Genomic DNA, 20,013 nt, shown 5'->3' on the forward strand with positions numbered 1-20,013 from the left:
AACACCACTACTAGACTGTTGTTAAGTATTGTAGTTGCTGATCTGGATCAGTGCATTAATAAATTTTCGTAGTACATAAACTAGTCATCGTCACTGATAAATGAACTTTGCAAGGAATAAATGTGCGCGCGCGCACACGCACAAACCAAAAACTGCAAAAAATTGGTTCTCACTGATGTGAAATCCAACTTTTATACTTTTCATGGGACTTAAAAAACAAAAAAAGTGTAAAATGCAGGAAAATGTAAACTGTGAGAAATAACGTTTTAAGCTGTAAAAGTTACGCATAGGATACACCCTTGCACTTTATGTATGTTATATATACATAAGATGCATCAAAAGGCTTGTCACGAACTTTTTTATTACCTAATGAAGGTTTAGCATCTAATTAAAACCACTGATGTAACTGGAACTGATAACTGTCTGGGAAATAGGAACGTTTGACTCCATTTCGTATTTCATAACTGATGTTTTTGAAAGCCTGCAACTGTCATTCATTATTTAAATAATGAAATACTGCACTAGTTACGTATTTTTTCATGCTTAGCACGACGCATTTCGAGAATTTTTTTCTCGTTGTCAAGTGCAAATATGTAAATAAGTATTTTGTATGGTGTTTGAATATGGGTTATTGCACTTACACTGTAGTCATCTTTTTGAGGTTATCACGTACTGTGCCTCATCAGAACACTAACACACTCAAACTATCACTCACATTGTTTGTTTGTGTAACACCACAAAAAAATACATGCGTAAATACTGCACTTTAAAGCGAGAATAAATTCCCAAAACACATTTTGCTTAGTATGAATAAAATATGTAACCAGCACTTGGTTTAAACTAAAAACATTTGAGCAACGCAAAGTCAATGACTGTGTGAATTAGTGCTCCAGGTGGTCATACACCGAAACACGCTAAACATGGTTCGACAAAGGTATCACAATGATTACAACAATCACGAAACTGCGTTTGCGCAATAGAGACAGTTTGGAAATGTTTGTGATTGGTCATGATTTTTCATTTGAACGAACTGAGTTACTCACATCAGCCACCATGCCAAGGAGAGCTTGGCAGCGGCAGGAGATACCGCAGGAATTATTCCAACTTTCACATGTTTACCGGTTCAAATCAGCTGAGTAGGGTGCCCCGGTGTCAAGAAACCACTGGATGGCCAACATCATGTCAGTGTCAGTTTTTCTCCACAAACATTTTTTCGTAATGTGTAAATCGTAGGAAAATTATAAATATGTTGATGCAAAATCAGGTGCAAATTAACATCGTGAATGGCGGGAAAACGTTAATTTCGGGAATGTAAAAGCGGGTTTACACTGTACATGAACAAAATCTTAAATATATTTTCATCTAAGCAGTAATAACAAACTTCTCATAAAATATGTAAAGGCAGAATGTGGTGAGTTGTATATGATGAATCCTACACTATTATAAATGGCACATCACGACTAAAGGGGGCATTAGGCGATAATCCACCAGAAATGGTACAGGACGAGCACAACAGTCAACAATCGGGCAGTAGAACAGGTGGAATAAGATAGATAGTAGTTGCATTATAAACACGTTAAATAGACAGCAGCTCTAAACTCACTTGAACCTGCTCATGCACACTACACGACAATAATCTACATCTACGTAAATACTCCGCAAGCCACCTGACTATCGGTTCTCCCTTCTATTCCAGTCTCGTATTGTTCGCGGAATAAAAAAGACTGTCGGTATGCCTCTGTGTGAGCTCTAATCTCTCTGATTTTATCCTCACAGTCTCTTCGCGAGATATACTTAGGAGGGAGCAATATACTACTTGACCCCTCGGTGAAGGTATGTTCTCAAAAACTTCAACAAAAGCTCGTATCGAGCTACTGAGCGTCTCTCTTGCAGTCTTCCACTGGAGTTTATCTAACATCTCCGTAATGCTTTCGCAATTACTAAATGATCCTGTAACGAAGCGCGCTGCTTTCCGTTGGATACGGTCATTCCATTTTAAATAACTCCTAATGCCTACTCCCAGATAATTTATGAAATTAACTGCTTCCAGTTGCTGACCTGCTATATTGTATCAAAATGATGAAGGATCTTTCTTTCTATGTATTTGCAGCACATTACGCTTTTCTACATTGAGATTCAATTGCCATTCCCTGCACCTGCACCACGTGTCAATTTGTTGGAGATCCTCCTGCATTTCAGTACAACATACTACAGCATCATCCGCAAAAAGCCTGAGCGAACTTCCGATGTTATCCAAAAGGTCATTTATGTATATTGTGAATAGCAACGGTCCTAGGACACTCCTCTGCGGCACACATGAAATCACTCTTACTTCGGAAGACTTCTCTCCATTGAGAATGACATGCTGCATTCTGTTATCTAGGAATTCTTCAATCCACGCACACAATTGGTCTGATAGTCCATATGCTCTTACTTTGTTCATTAAATGACTGTGGGGAACTGTATCGAAAGCCTTGCGGAAGTCAAGAAACACGGCATCTACCTGGGAACCCGTGTCTATGGCCCTCTGAGTCTCGTGGACGAATAGCGCAAGCTGGGTTTCACACGATCGTCTTTTTCGAAACCCATGCTGATCCCTACAGAGTAGATATCTAGTCTCTGAAAAAGTAATTATACTATATTATGTTCGAGATAATACGTGTTCCAAAATTCTACAACTGATCGACGTTAGAGATATAGGTCTATAGTTCTGCACATCTGTTCGACTTTCCTTGCAATCCTTTGGAACACTACGCTCTTCTAGAGACCTACGGTACATCGCTGCAAGAAGGGGCCAAGTTCCTTCGCATACTCTGTGTAAAATCAAACTGGTATCCCATCAGGTCCATCGGCCTTTCCTCTCTTGAGCGATTTCAATTGTTTTTCTATCCCTCTGTCATCTATTTCGATATCTACCGTTTTGTCGTCTGCGTGACAATCTAGAGAAGAAACTACACTGCAGGCTTCCTCTGTGAAACAGCTTTGGAAAAAGACATTTAGTATTTCGGCCTTTAGTCTGTCATCCTCTGTTTCAGTACCATTTTGGTCACAGAGTGTCTGCACATTTTGTTTTGATCCACCTACTGTTTTGACATAAGACTAAAATTTCTTAGGATTTTCTGCCAAGTCAGTACATAGAACTTTACTTTCGAATTCATTGAACGCCTCTCGCATAGCCCTCCTCACACTACATTTTGCTTCGCGTAATTTTTGTTTGTCTGCAAGTCTTTGGCTATGTTTATGTTTGCTGTGAAGTTCCCTTTGCTTCCGCAGCTGTTTTCTAACTCGGTTGTTGTACCACGGTGGCTCTTTTCCATCTCTTACGATCTTGCTTGGCAAATACTCATCTAATGCATATTGTACGATGGTTCTGAACTTTGTCCACTGATCCTCAGCACTATCTGTACTTGAGACAAAACTTTTGTGTTGAGCCGTCAAGTACCCTGAAATCTGCTTTTGTTCACTTTTGCTAAACAGAAAAATCTTCCTACCTTTTTTAATATTTCTATTCATAGCTGAAGTCATTGATGCTGTAACCGCTTTATGATCGCTGATTCCCTGTTCTGCGTTAACTGTTTCAAATATTTCGGGTCTGTTTGTCATCAGAAGGTCTAATACGTTATCGCCACGAGTCGGTTCTCTGTTTAACTGCTCAAGGTAGTTTTCAGATAATGCACTTAAAAAAATTTCAGTGGATTCTTTGTCCCTGCCACCCGTTAAAAACGTTTGAGTCTCCCAATGTGGGCATGCGTAGAAAGGGTACCCACAGTGTAGTGGTTCGAGAATTTCCGCGTAAATTCTAGAACCACTTGTACTTCTACTGTCTCAAACACATGATATTTTAAATGTAAGTGGGAGAGTGGAAGCGTATCTACTGCACCACCTGTTTCTGTGCGCAGAGTGGAAGTTTGCTATGAGAAGACTGTAAGAGTGGTGGTCCACTGACAAGGACAAGTATTTGCCCCTAGTGCCACAGACGCTGCGTGAAAGAACACAGAGTAATTATTTGCTATCTTTGCTGTGTTAGTGAATGTCATTATTGTAAAAAAGAAAACTGAACAATTGACTACAGACTTTCAACTTACTTCATGTCTCAGCTCTGAATGAGGCAAGACGCATGTGATGTTCACGAATTATTTGGTTGTCAAGCCAATGCAATTATGAGTGTGTTTATTGAGTCTAATGTTTGATGACTAAGTTGACTTGCCCAAGTTTAAATGTTTGTATGAGAAATTGTTAAGTTGTTTCCTGTGAAAGTTGAAGATATATCGTGACTGAACTGAAAGTATTCTGCGAGTACACAGTAATTTCAAGAACAGAGAAATAGTCAAATTCCTATAACCAACGATAGTCTTCGGAGAAGAAGCTTTTGGGAGATCGACATAGCTGATTATCCAGAGAAGAGGATCGGCTACAGACATCACGCAAGTCAACTGATGAGAGTGAGATGTGAATTGTGTATGCAATCCAGTTTCGCACCGCTTCTCGTGTTGTCAAAACGTTAGAACGGTATCTTACTGGTTGTTACTGTTCATGGTGTCCTGTTATAGCTGACATCAGTGGCCAGCAGCTAACTTCAGGTTTTCGTGTTGGAGATTTTTTTGAGTGTTTTTCATAAATGCAGTAACTAAACAAAAGTAATAGTTTTTGCCAGCAGACTTTCATTTATACAGCTGTTTGAGAAAAGCATTCTTTGTATTAATTGCTTCATTTTCTGAAAATGGAAAGGACCAAAGAAACATTACACGTCCTAATCCATGTGTATAGTGAGTAAATGTGTGTGTACGATCCTCACAACCCGCTGTATCAAATAAGCAGCAATCATTTATTCCTCAGTAAATATGCACATAACTTTACATGTGAGATTTTTGATTTGTATATGTAGCACCTTAGCTGATGGAATTCATGTTTGATTTGATTAAATCTTTTACTTTATTTCAGCATGCTAGAAAGGAGACCGACTATAGTAGGTGAGAAAGTCCACTCACAAAATGAATAAAATGATGAGTTAATCCTTACTTCCAACTACACTAAAACTGCCTCCTACATTACTGTGTCACTCTAGCGAATTCCTCCCTGTATCATCGACAGCAATTTGTCATAACAAGCCACATCCACTCATGAAGTTCCGAAATTTCTTCTTATCTTCGGGCCTCAATTAATTCATTAATAGGGAATGTATCTCCCTGCGATCTCCCCAGCCAGGCTGGGATCCACCAACATCTGGCTTTTCGGTGTCATCATCAGTCTGCCCCATTCTAAAGATTACAGACACTGCCAGCAAAAGAGCTCCAAAAACAACCACTGTATGGACGTAAATTCAGATAAAATATCCTTGTGGAAACAAATGTCATAATATGAAACAATTCAGAACAGTAACAGCATAATTCTGAGATTGCTACATAGCACAATAAACAATTGCTTGATAAATAATAACCTTGAGCTATCAGAAATTTTTAGTTCTAATGAATGACTTTTCTCCTTCCAGTTTCATGCATTACTACTGTCTAGTGTGCATGTGAAAGATTCACGCCACGAATATCCCAGGTGCATCAAGTAACTGGTCGACGAGAACCAGCCTGGCAGATCCATACACATACTCTTTGGACACTGATACACAGGTGTACATCTTAGGCACACTGCGTATTAGGAGCTTAAGGCATATAGTGAGAAATGAATACCTTAATAGGAGGCACGGGTGGTCCACCAGGCGTGAAAGGCAGCCTCCCCCACAGCTTAATGATGTCTCCTAGTGACGAGTAGCGCTCGTCACACGCTCGCCGCACCAGCAGCGTCAGGTTGAAGTATCCCGAACGGAACCAGTCCAGCATCTCACTCGATGAGAATGGTCCTACAGACAATTTGGGGAACTTTGATAGTATTTCATCCTTTGATGATATATATATGACATTACATTTGACAGAGTACTGACACAAAATTAAATACACCAGCAGCCAGACACAATATGCCAAAAGCACTGGATAGTTTTTGTAATTTTTATCAAGTCACATGCTATTACCAACTGATATTAAAAAATGTTAATCAGCTGCTATATTACAAATTGTTAATCCAGTGCGTTTTCATTCTGACGTGATGCACTGAATACAAGGGGCATTCAATAATTAGAGAGACAAATTAACATAAAAATAAAACATTTTGTAGTTTTGTAGCTTCGTGACTTTAGTTTGGCACCACTTGAGTGTGCTGAGAACAGCTGGCAGATAAAAACTGTTTGGTTTAGGACCTCTGTTTTGTTTATAACCTCTACACTGCATTTAATGACAGTGTATCTGCTTGAAGTTTCCACTTTAGTTGAACAACATTCAATGATCAAAGGGAAAAATTGGCTAAAATCTTTTTTTTATTGATTTTGTAGTGTGATGAAAGGTGTATGAGTCATGGAAATGTGGATAAGACAGATCAAAAATGGTTGAACCTCAATGATTGGCAAGCAATGTCCTGCCCAACCAGTTCAAGTGCCAACTCCTTCACTCGAAACCTGTATTGACAACATTATTCGTGAAGACAGACATATTACAGTTGAACATATAGTAAAAATATGTCACAGTAAGTGCAGTCCACAAGTAGAGGTGATCCTTTTATAAAAAAAAGACTTGAATGTGTGATGAAACTTGGTTCATCATTTTGAACCAGACTCCAAAAGACAAAGCATGGAATGGAAATGCACCAGCTCACCTGTGAAAGAAATTGAGAGCACAAGCATCAACAGGAAAAGCGATATTGACTGTCTTTTGGAATGCCCAAGGTACCTGCTTTTGTAATCACTTGGAAGATCAGTGTACATTAATAGTGCCCACTTCTCAGACATGCTGATGTACAAAGTGAAATCATCAGTAAGAAAATAATGTTGCGGGTCTCAAAGAAAAGGCACGATATCACTCATGACAACGCTCGCCCTCTCACCACCCAGCTGACCCAAATATCATTGAAAAAATAGGTTGGGAGATACAACCTCATCCTCTCTACAGTCCAGATCTGCATCTATCAGATTTTCATTTGTTTGTCTACATGATAAATCCCCCCCATGAACCATGGACCTTGCCGTTGGTGGGGAGGCTTGCGTGCCTCAGCGATACAGATAGTCGTACCGTAGATGCAACCACAACGGAGGGGTATCTGTCGAGACGCCAGACAAACGTGTGGTTCCTGAAGAGGGGCAGCAGCTTTATCAGAAGTTGCAGGGGGCAACAGTCTGGATGATTGACTGATCTGGACTTTTAACACTAACCAAAACAGCCTTGCTGTGCCGGTACTGCGAATAGTTGAAAGCAAGGGGAAACTACAGCGGTAATTTTTCCCAAGGGCATGCAGCTTTACTGTATGGTTAATGATGATGGCGTCCTCTTGGGTAAAATATTCCGGAGGTAAAATAGTCCCCCATTCGGATCTCCGGGCGAGGACTACTCAAGAGGACGTCGTTATCAGGAGAAAGAAAACTGGTGTTCTACGTATCGGAGCGCCGAATGTCAGATCCCTTAATCGGGCAGGTAGGTTAGAAAATTTAAAAAGGGAAATGGATACGTTAAAGTTAGATATAGTGGGAATTAGTGAAGTTCGGTGGCAGGAGGAACAAGACTTTTGGTGAGGCAAATACAGGGTTATAAATACAAAATTAAATAGGGGTAATGCACGAGTACGTTTAATAATGAATAAAAAAATATAGGAATGCGGGTAAGCTACTACAAACAGCATAGTGAACGCATTATTGTCGCCAAGATAGACACAAAGCCCCTGCCTACTACAGTAGTACAAGTTTATATGCCAACTAGCCTTGCAGATGATGAAGAAATGAAGAAATGTATGATGAAATAAAAGAAATTATTCAGATAGTGAAGGGAGACGAAAATTTAATAGTCATGGGTGACTGGAATTTGGTAGTAGGAAACGGGAGAGAAGGACACGTAGTAGGTGAATATGGATTGAGGCTAAGAAATGAAAGAGGAAGCTGCCTGGTAGAATTTTGCACAGAGCATAACTTAATCATAGCTAACACTTGGTTCAAGACTCATATGAGAAGGTTGTATACATGGAAGAAGCCTGGAGATACTGAAAGATTTCAGACAGATTATAAAATGGTAAGACAGAGATTTAGGAAACAGGTTTTAAATTGTAAGACATTTCCAGGGGCAGATGTGGTCTCTGACCACAATCTATTGGTTATGAACTGTAGATTAAAACTGAAGAAACTTTAAAAAGGTGGGAATTTAAGGAGATGGGACCTGGATAAACTGAGTATCAGACAGAGCGTAAGGGAACAAATGGCAGGAATGGGGGAAAGAAATACAGTAGAAGAAGAATGGGTAGCTTTGAGGGATGTAATAGTGAAGGCAGCAGAGGATCAAGTAGGTAAAAAGACGAGGGCTAGTAGAAATCCTTGGTAACAGAAGAAATATTGAATTTAACTGATGAAAGGAGATATAAAAATGCAGTAAATGAAGCAGGCAAAAAGGAATACCAACGTCTCAAAAATGAGATCGACAGGAAGTGCAAAATGGCTAAGCAGGGATGGCTAGAGGACAAATGTAAGGATGTAGAGGGTTATCTCACTAAGGGTAAGATAGATACTGCCTACAGGAAAATTAAAGAAACCTATGGAGAAAAGAGGACCACTTGTATGAATATCAAGAGCTCAGATGGAAACCCAGTTCTAAGCAAAAAAGGGAAAGCAGAAAGGTGGAAGGAGTATATAGAAAGTCTATACAAGGGCGATGTACTTGAGGACAATATTATGGAAATGGAAGAGGATGTAGATGGATATGAAATGAGAGATATGATACTGCGTGAAGAGTTTGACAGAGCACTGAAGGACCTGAGTCGAAACAAGGCCCCGGGAGTAGACAACATTCCATTAGAACTATTGATGGCCTCGGAAGAGCCAGTCCTGACAAAACTCTACCATCTGGTGAGCAGGATGTATGAGACAGGCGAAATACCCTCAGCTTTAAGAAGAATATAATAATTCCAATCCCAAAGAAAGCAGGTGTTGACAGATGTGAAAATTACCGAACTATCAGTTTAATAAGTCACGATTGCAAAATACTTACGCGAATTCTTTACAGACGAATGGAAAAACTAGTAGAAGCCGACCTTGGAGAAGATCAGTTTGGATTCCGTAGAAACGTTGGAACACATGAGACAATACTGACCTTACGACTTATCTTAGAAACTAGATTAAGGAAAGGCAAACCTACGTTTCTAGCATTTGTAGACTTAGAGAAAGCTTTTGACAATGTTGACTGGAATACTCTCTTTCAAATTCTAAAGGTGGCAGGGGTAAAATACAGGGAGCGAAAGGCTATTTACAATTTGTACAGAAACCAGATGGCAGTTATAAGAGTCGAGGGACATGAAAGGGAAGCAGTGGTTGGGAAGGGAGTGAGACAGGGTTGTAGCCTCTCCCCTATGTTATTCAATCTGTATATTGAGCAAGCAGTGAAGGAAACAAAAGAAAAATTCGGAGTAGGTATTAAAATCCATGGAGAAGAAATAAAAACTTTGAGGTTCGCCGATGACATTGTAATTCTGTCAGAGAGAGCAAAGGACTTGGAAGAGCAGTTGAACAGAATGGACAGTGTCTTGAAAGGAGGGTATAAGATGAACATCAACAAAAGCAAAACGAGGATAATGGAATGTAGTCAAATTAAGTCGGGTGATGCTGAGGGAATTAGATTAGGAAATGAGACACTTAAAGTAGTAAAGGAGTTTTGCTATTTGGGGAGCAAAAAACTGATGATGATCGAAGTAGAGAGGATATAAAATGTAGACTGGCAATGGCAAGGAAAGCATTTCTGAAGAAGAAAAACTTGTTAAAATCGAGTATAGATTTAAGTGTCAGGAAGTTGTTTCTGAAAGTATTTGTATGGAGTGTAGCCATGTATGGAAGTGAAACATGGACGATAACCAGTTTGGACAAGAAGAGAATAGAAGCTTTCGAAATGTGGTGCTACAGAAGAATGCTGAAGATAAGGTGGGTAGATCACATAACTAATGAGGAGGCATTGAATAGAACTGAGGAGAAGAGGAGCTTGTGGCACAACTTGACTAGAAGAAGGGATCGGTTGGTAGGACATGTTCTGAGACATCAAGGGATCACCAATTTAGTATTGGAGGGCAGCGTGGAGGGTAAAAGTCATAGAGGGAGACCAAGAGATGAATACACTAAGCAGATTCAGAAGGATGTAGGCTGCAGTAGGTACTGGGAGATTAAGAAGCTTGCACAGGATAGAGTAGCACGGAGAGCTGCATCAAACCAGTCTCAGGACTGAAGACAACAACAACAACAACAACAACATTATAAATAGACCAGCAACAATGACAAGGCCAAAGAGTTTGTACGAAAGTGGATCAAACACAAGACAAAAACGGGAGAGGGGAGACGGGAGAGGGCTATGCTGTTGCTCGTCTCCACACACAGCAGAGCTGCCGAGACATTACCCGAGGACCACCCCTTCAATGTCAACATGCGTGCTCTGGTGAAAACATTGTCTTTCCCAGGCAGCAAAGCCTTTCGTAGGAGCTACACTAATCGCAACACGACCTGTCACCTGTCTGATGCTGTGATTACGTGAGCCAGACACCGCATGTTGACATTCACCAGAGATTGCCGATACAGCATAAGCACGTTGCAAGACTGAGTACTGCACTGTTGCTGGCTAGGTTGCAGACACAGAGTAGAATACATGACTGTAAACTTTAATATAATAAATTCTTGTTGTCCTAATGTACCATTAGTGACCAGCATACCAATAGACCAGTTCCACAGCACTCCACACCCTGTCATCCTGACATAGTAGGGGTCTCAACCCAAGCTCCTACACTACTATCTTCCAAGGCAACAGTCATTTTCATTTTCACAAGACTGCATGCGTACATCTCCAGTTTGACGAACACTTATGCAGAGTGCACGCAATATTACTTGGCCCCCAGCTGTGCTGAATGTGCAGTGGTAGAGGGGCATCTGAAGTGGACGGGGCTTCCTTGTTGTTGGTTGTTTTGGAGGAAGAAACCAAACATCGAGGTCATAGGTCTTATCGGATTAGGGAATGACGGGGAAGGAAGTCGACCGTGCCCTTTCAGAGGAACCATCCCGGCATTTGCCTTGGAGCGATTTAGGAAAATCACAGAAAACCTAAATCAGGATGGCCGAACGCGGGATTGAACTGTCGACCTCCCGAATGCGAGTTCAGTGTGCTAACCACAGCGCCACCTCGCTCGGTGCTTCCTTGCTGACAGGGCAGTGAAGTAGAGTAGGCGTAGTTATACAGCATAAGCCTTTGCACAAATCTACACCTTGCAGACCACCACAGTTAACAAGTCTGCAAGTGATCATATTAACAAGTTATATCAGCATGTAGCACCGTTCTACTTCACTACCACCCTAACGTAGCTGCAACTGAATCTACAAACAATCTACTATTAATCAAACAACTGAGGATATGTGAAGGTCAATAACTTACGGAAAGCTCTAGCTTGCTATAAAAATAACAGTGCGATTCCTTCATTTATCGTGTTACAAAACCCATACTAATTCCCATTTCACTAGCTATCTACAGCCCTTCCAAGAATTACATTATTTCAATGAAAAAAAATCTGTAGTCACTCATATATTGTAGAAGAAAGTTTTGCACATTAGCTATGTAGCAAAATACTCTCTGGTTTGCATGCTAACATTTGCCAAAAATTCCTTTACGAGATCTGAAGAATATACAGATATTTGAGTTCCACTCTCATTTCCACAGATGCCTGGAAGAGAGTGCACTACATAGAATCAATTTTCTCGACATTGACAACAGATGTAGGTCTTGTCCCAACTTTAAACAAAAATACAATATGTTAGCACCATTTCATACGCAGCAAAATAATGTGGACTAACATACATCAAATGCAAATTCATAGTGATCCCTATTTTTCATTGCAAGGTATTTGAACCCTACACACACACACACACACACACACACACACACACACACACACACACACACACACACTACTAAATATAGAAACATCATTATAACTATGACTGTTAACGAAATGATATGCAGTTCATCATGAAGCTGATGAATAATGTTGCGAAATGTGAGAGAATAAATTTTTTTTACTGAATAGTTTCTTTACGATTGTTTGAGAAACTTTGCAGTGCAACTGGTATGCGCATGCCTCTGTTCCAGCAGTGTTGCCGAGGCGAGCAGGCTTCACAACGAACAAAGCTCACAGCTGTGTGGGCTATAGGCAATTGAGGTAGACACCCTTTGGAACAGAGGGATGACCTCGGCCAGCATCGAGAACGAGAATGTGTTTTCTGCAAACTGACCAAGTAATCCTGTTCAAGCTCTTCTCCGACACACATTGACAGGCCCACTAAATTGCCAGATCTTAAATGGACTGAATATATTTGCAACTTTTTGGAACAGTTGGTGAAACATAGAAATTACCACCACCACACGATAGAATATGTATAGGATCTTATCATCAATGAGTGGCAACAGCTTTATACGGCATACCTGAAAATACTTGTTGGCAGTTCCTCACCAATGTGAGGTCATTATTAAGGCCTGAGGTGGTGTTACACAGTATTAGCATGATGCATCCTGGGGACGTGCAATTTTACACTGACTTATGTGAAGTACTGCAGTGTTATCCACAACTCTTGGATACTACTTACTAACTTCAATTTTTTTGTCACAAACTAATTCATCTACACTGCTTCTATAGTAGAAAGGCAATGCTGAAAGCAAAAGCTTGTATTTCTCTAGCAGCACGGCTCACCTAACATACCCAATAAGAAAGAGTATGAGGCTATTTGGTGCTGCTACAAAAAACAGACTGATAAAAATCTTCAGCTAGTATAAGCACTAGAGGAAATTCTGTACAAATGCTAGCCAATCGTGCACAAGTAATGTAAGATTATCAAATAGCACTCTGCAAAAGAACCTGAAACAGACACTTTCAGTCAGTATGTCAAGAACAAATTCTGCACGATTACATAATCCCAGAAGCAATCGACACATTAATACGCACAAAACATATTCGTATACAAACCACACATAGGAACAAGTCCCTAGACCAGAATGTTCCACTGCATTGGGGAAAAAAAAAATGGATGCATATACAAAATTTTACATCCATGAAAAAGTAATTCTTTTCAGTGAACACATTCCACGCTTAACTCGGAAACAGAAGCTTAAAGCTGCTTAGCACATTTTACAGAAATATAACTGTTACTTTGCATTTCATTGTGTCAGAATAATCTACCAACAACTGTTTCTTGCCTATAGATAAAGGCTGTCAATTTCAAGAGAATAACAAAATCTGGCACATTTTGCAAGGACATGATGGATTCTGTAAACTTTGAAGTGTGTGATTTTGATCTCTTGCATCTGCATTTATGATAAAATGAAGCACAGTGCACATTTATCTAACAATAAGCTGAAAGACCTGGAGGCGCTTAGCCCTCAAGTAATATTTAGTAACAGCAGCAACATACACACATTTGAATTCACTTACAGCACAGTAAATGCACAGACACAATAGAAATTAATCTGGGAACTACAAAAAGATATGATCTATCATACTTATTGTTTATTGTTTATATGGACCAAAAACCCAGGTGTAAAAATTGACAAAAAACACACTGCTGTAACCATTATTATTTGAAGACAACTATGCATTAATGGCTAAAAACAAAGATAATTTGCAGAGATCAGTATACAAACTTCAAAACATTTATGCAAAGTAAGAACAGAAAATTCTGGAAACTAAAAGACAACATCTGAAAGAGGAAAAAGAGTTATGAAAGAGTAAAAATTTGAATGAATAGAAAAGGTACAAGACTACGTATATTTTGGACATCATATTTCACAATTTACAACCCACACTGACATGAGGTTTTCACAAAAGTGCAGCAAATTGAATGGAATATTAAAAAAGGAGAAGTGATACATAATGTTGCGACTTACAAGTTTAAATGTTACAACACAAACAATCTACTGAGCACGAAGTATGAATTGAAAGTGAACTGAAGAAAGATGAAAGTAATGAAGAGAAGCATAAATGAGATTAAAACATATCATCAAAATTTAGGACCACAAAGTAGATGAACTAAAAGAAATCTTCTACCTTGGAAGAAAAATAACCCATGACAGATGGTGCAAGGAAACCATGAAAAGCAGAATAGTATAGGCAAAGAGTGCTTTCTGGCTGAAATAAGTCTACTAGTTTCAAACAAGGCCTTCACTTGAATAAAAAATTTCCAGACATGGATGTTTGAGTACAGCATTATGACAGTGAACCATAAAATAGGAGAAAACTAGAAGATGTAAGAACAGAAGTGTTTTGAGATGTAGTTCTATAGAAGGATGCTCAAAATTAGGTATACTGAGAATGTAATGAATGAGAAGGTACTCCACAGAAAAGAAGAAAGTAGGAACGTATGTAAAACATTGACAAGGTGGAGGAACCGGATAATAAGACAATGAGGAGTAAATTTGGTGGCTGTAGAGGGATCTGCAGAGGGTAAAAACTGTAGGATATAGAGATTGGAATCATCCAACAAATAATTGAAGCTGTAAGGGGGGGAGAGGGTGGGAGGGGGGAGAGGGTGGGAGGGGGGAGAGGGGGGGAAGGGGGAGAGGGGAGGAGGGGGGAGAGGGGAGAGGGGGAGGGGGGAGAGGGGGAGGGGGAGGGGGGAGAGGGGGAGGGGGAGAGGGGGAGAGCGGGGGAGGGGGAGAGGGGGGAGAGGGGCGTGAGGGGGGAGAGGGGGTGAGGGGGGTGAGGGGGGAGGGAGGCATCTTAATAGGGTGCCAAAGAATACATTTCCACATCAAGTGCTCTGATGTAAATGCCAATGAAGGAGAGATACAGAAAGACAGTTACACAGACTGAGTAGCATGTGGAATCGCAAAGAGCAAGAGCAGTTAACAATAGACTTATACAACACAAAAGAAAAGCAGTCAGTCATGGTGAAAAGCCTCACCCTGGACGTCCCCCTGTGGGTCACGGTAGTACCACTTGTCACTGCCGGGCGGGACGGACGTGGGTGGGGGCACGCCCGTACGGTGGTCCTCGTCCTCCATGAGCTTCGCCACCAGGTCGTCCGCCACCTCGCGCATTCGCTCCATCTCCTCGTCGGGCCTGCTCGAGCTCCTCTCCCTCTCCCTGCCCCTGTCAGAAGGGGCGATCGAAGGTGCCGGCGGCGGCGGAGGCGTCTGCTTTTCCGTGGCAGTACGACGCGACTCGACATCCTCGGTGCCACCAGATCGATCTGTGCTCCTCGATGTTACACTCCTGTGATAAATTGAAAAGACATTGTAGCAGTGGGCAAAACTGAACAATATCATCTTTTGTGTTTCTTTTAATGATAAAAGATTTTATTTTGGGAAAAAGATAATTCTGATACTAAGAAGAAATACTCTGCAGCAGTGGAGCAGCCTGTGCACTGTTCGGAGAGTTCTCAACAGACTGACGGTACGTTTACACTGCAGCCTCTCCACCCACCAAGCGCATCGCCGACAGCACCGCAGAGATTAAATGAGACCACCAAGTCAGACTGGTGGACAGTGCCTGGTGAGGATACAGAGCTGGTCAGTGTTTTAAGCAGTAACCGTCAGTGGACATTCAGAAACTTGAACTGTGACTGGCTACTTTGAGATCACTCTAGCTGTGCCACTGCCAAGGGGACGGCTTCTTATTTGTGCAGTTCCCCAGGCACTATTAAACCATGCCTACACTCGTACACTGCAAACCACTGTGTGGCACAAGCGACAAATGGAGCTTCCCACAGTAACACACCTTAGGGTTTCTAGCCATCCCACTTGTGTACTGATCACGGGAAAGATGACTTCTCACACACCTCTAAATTCACTGTAATTAATTCGCCATCTCTATAGGAGCAATATGTAGGGCGCTGTAGAATATTTCTATGGTGCACACTTAGGACTAGATGGCGAGGTAAAATAAGGAACAACCATCTCACTGAGCACTTTTCTCACCAGGAACTGTGATGAAATGAAGAAACAAGTATTGATACATTCCTATGCATTTTGTAAATACAACAAAGTGGGTTATTATTTTGATTTTCTAATTATGCTCATAAGGAAACTATGATATTTATTAAAAGGCATATGAGAAACAATTTAAATCCAGTACTATGGTATGAATAACCACACAATCCAAGGTACAGTAAAGCAACAGTGTAACGTAACAGTCGTGACACTTCATCTCATTTCTGTTACCTGCAGTGACAACAGCACCCCAAGCAGACAGAAGCGACACTTCTGGACGGGATATCGGTGTGTGGAAATGCTAACATTTCTACTGATTTATAATACAGTTTTTACAGTAGGGAGTACATGTAATGCCGTAAAAATCGACAACAGAAAAATGACACCACATTTGTCAGTCTTTGGTTTCCTAAGGAAACTCCTGAAGGTATGAAACAACAGATTACAGGACAGTTTTAATAACAAAAAATTACCAGTAAACACCAGATCTGACTTTCTGCAGAAAGACACCATATATCGACCCAACAAAGCAAAATATTGTTTGCTACACTTTCAGCTAAATCAGCCAATGTGGAACATAGGAAACCTACAAGGAATGTAATACCTATACGATTTAACTTACCAAATGAACCACTACACCTGTAGCTTAAGGGAAAACCACTCTGATGTAATAATTCGTCAAAAGCAATACAACTGTTTCCCAACCCAGAAGTAATGAATTCCATAATTATAGCTAAATCAGAGCCACAAATGGCAAGAATCTTCAACATATTCGGTTTTGATGTGAAAGTAATTAGTTACAAAAATACCTGTATATTAGAATGTTGAGTGAAGTGTGAGAATCATTTGAATTATTAGACTCCATAAATTTTTTTAAGTGCCAAGAAAAGTGCCTATGCAACAACAATAAGACAACAGCAGAAATTTATGCTGTGGAAGAAGGCAACAGTTTGTCGATCAGAAGAATGGTGTCAATCCCAACATAAAATACTAGGGTGACTCCAAAGGAAATGCACACTCTTTTTTTTTAAATCCATCTTTCATTCTACACGTTTAAAAGTTCTACAGTGTGCAGATAGATCCTTTAGGAACAATATTTTCATTTCTCCACATAATTTCCATCTTGGAACCAGTGCCTGTATACCCGCACGGTAAAATCCTGGACAAACCTGTTGGAGCCACTGTTTGGCAGTGTGCACAAGGGAGTCATCATCTTCAAATCTTGTTCCACAAAGAGTGTCTTTCAGTTTCCCAAAGAGATGATAGTCACATGGAGCCAGCTCAGGACTATAAGGCGGTTGTTTCAGTGTTGACCATCCAAGTTTTATGATCGGTTCCATGGTTTTTTGACTGACATGTGGCCGTGCACTGTTGTCCAACAACAAAACATCCTGCTTTTGCCGATGTGGTCGAACACGACTCAGTTGAGCTTGAAGTTTCTTCGGTGTTGTCACATATGGATCAGAATTTACAGTGATTCCACTTGGCATGATGTCCATAAGCAAGAGTCCTTTGGAATCGAAAAACACCATAGCCATAACTTTCCAAGCAGGTGGTGTGGTTTTGAATTTCTTTTTTTTTTTTTCTTTTTCTTGGATGAATTTGCACGATGACAGTCCATTGATTGCCTCTTTGTCTCTGGTGAAAAATGATGGAGCCATGTTTCATCACCTGTCACAATTCTTCCAAGAAATTCATCTCCACCATTCTCGTACTGTTCCAAAAGTTTGCTGCATACCATTTTTCTTGTTTCTTTGCAAGCCACTGTCAACATCTTGGGAACCCACCTGGCACAAACCTTTTTCAATGCCAACACTTTCAGTATTCTGCAAACAGTTCCTTCCCCTACCCCAACATAGCATGGCAATTCGTTCACTGTGATGTGTCTGTCAGCAGCCACCAATCCGTTAACTCTCTGCACATTGTCTGGAGGGTGTGCAGGTCGAGGCCTGCCGCTGCGAGGACAATCCTCAATATTGCCGTGCCCGCTTTCATCACGTAACCTGTTAGCCCATCGACTAACTGTACTGCGATCGACAGCAGCATCTTCATATGCCTTTTTCAACCTCTTGTGGATGTTTCCTACTGTCTCATTTTCACAGCACAGGAATTCTAGCAGCGTCTCCATATGCCTTTTTCAACCTCTTGTGGATGTTTCCTACTGTCTCATTTTCACAGCACAAGAATTCTATGACATCACATTGCTTCTGACGAACATCAAGTGTAGCAGCCATCTTGAAGACGTGCTATGATGGTGCCACTCACGGGAACAGGTTGAAAACAAGTGGGAAGGATGTATCTACACACCGTAAAACTTTCACACGTGCAGAATGAAAACTGTATTTTTACAGAAATAGCGTGCATTTCTTTTGGAGTGCCCCTTGTATATCATCGAAATGGAAAAGGATGGCAAGCTACCATTCTTGGATAATTTAGTTGAGCAGTAGGCTGCCTTGGTCATTCAGTGTACAGGAAGCCAGCATGCACTGATCGATATTTGAATGCCAATAATTTTCATCATCCTGTACACAAGAAAGCAGTCCTGAGCACGTTCATACACAAAGCAAACGTTATTTCTGACAACCACTACCTACAGTCTCAATTGGAGCACCTGAGACCCGCGTCCAGAGAAAATGATTACAGCAAGAGAGAGACTGCAAACGCTTTCTGGCGCCACCGAAGGACGACGACTTGTGAATCGACACAGGAGGCCAGGCCGGCTGCTTTCTGCCATACTGTGGGGCAATGAGCGGCAACTTATGATGTGTGCTACAGAAACACGGACCGACACTGATGTTCCGGCCTACCCCCAACATACGAGATATGCTGCGCCCTGTTCAAGACGACACAGCTCTTCGTGTGCCGAATGTGTACGGTGTACCTTGCAAGTGCGGAAGCATCTATATAGGCCAGACAACTGAAAACACGAGACTCTTGGTTCATGTGTCAACATACTGGGATTCCATTATGAAAGAGGCAGCTGAGATTAGAATGAACAACAACAATTTTTACAGAGACCATACGTACACACTTAGTTGGCATGGGGTTGGGCTTTGGATGTCTAAACAGTGTAATGACAAATGCTTGATGCTTGGAGGAACACAGAAGTGGAAGGTTTCAAATGTGATGTCAGCCCCTCATGTCACCTGACGTCACTTGGTCCCACAGTGGACCAGAGCTTTCAATATATATTATTTTGTATCTTGTTATAATTTTCTTGCTTACAACTTTTGGATACTAGACAACATTATTACAGCAGAGTACAAACTGATCTAGAACTTTCTCCACAAAATGTTTCTAAGCTTACCTTTTACTTATTGTGCGTGGCCTCTTTTGAAACACTCTACCCTACATTTGATACACTGCACCCAATGTGCTTTCCACTTCCAGAAGCAGTTTTGGTACGTCTCTTGCTAGATCGCAGAAACCACCGTCTGCGAATGTTCCTTTATCTCATCTATCGTTGGAATTTTCATCCTTTCAACGGGATTTTCAACTTTGGAAATAAAAAAAATAAAAGTCTGCAGGGCCAGGTCTGGAGGGTCCGCTTGTTTTATTTTAGGGTGCAAAAATAATTAAGGTCATATATACTCATGTCAGAACCGTACAACACGAAGACGAAAAAGGAGTTAAAAGCGACTACACGTTGAGCATAATTGATGGAAGTAAAGACAGCTAAAACCTCGAACTTTCTCTTGGAGAAAAGTCCATAAAATACGCCAGGGATACAACGGAGGTCCTGAACTACAGATTAAATGTCCTTCACCATATTGCTACGATGGATAAGAAGTAAAATATGGTCGACAGGCCACGCATCCCATCAGGAAACAGTAAACCATCAATGGCTGACAGACAATGAGCACAAAGTAGTGGGGAATCACCACTTAACAAATGACGATGGATAAAATTACAGTGCCCAATAAGCAAACTAACTAATATGATCTCCTCGCAGCAAAAGGAGCGAGAGGAGGTCGGCGAAGTCACTGGGAGAGGT

General features: G+C 40.9%; 1 protein-coding gene across 1 annotated transcript in view; it reads right to left on the reverse strand.

Moving 5' to 3' along the window:
* Window positions 1–20,013, reverse strand: part of LOC124553348 (GIGYF family protein Gyf) — a 170,580-nt gene that overhangs the window by 94,790 nt on the left and 55,777 nt on the right. The window contains exons 8-9 of the mRNA XM_047127223.1: window positions 14,993–15,303; window positions 5,682–5,851 (exon numbers count right to left, since the gene is read on the reverse strand). Of these exons, the coding sequence (XP_046983179.1) occupies window positions 5,682–5,851; window positions 14,993–15,303 (481 nt within the window). The remainder of the gene's footprint in view (window positions 1–5,681; window positions 5,852–14,992; window positions 15,304–20,013) is intronic.

This window comes from Schistocerca americana, chromosome 11 (assembly GCF_021461395.2).
Source record: "Schistocerca americana isolate TAMUIC-IGC-003095 chromosome 11, iqSchAmer2.1, whole genome shotgun sequence".
Taxonomy (NCBI): Eukaryota; Metazoa; Arthropoda; class Insecta; order Orthoptera; family Acrididae; genus Schistocerca; species Schistocerca americana.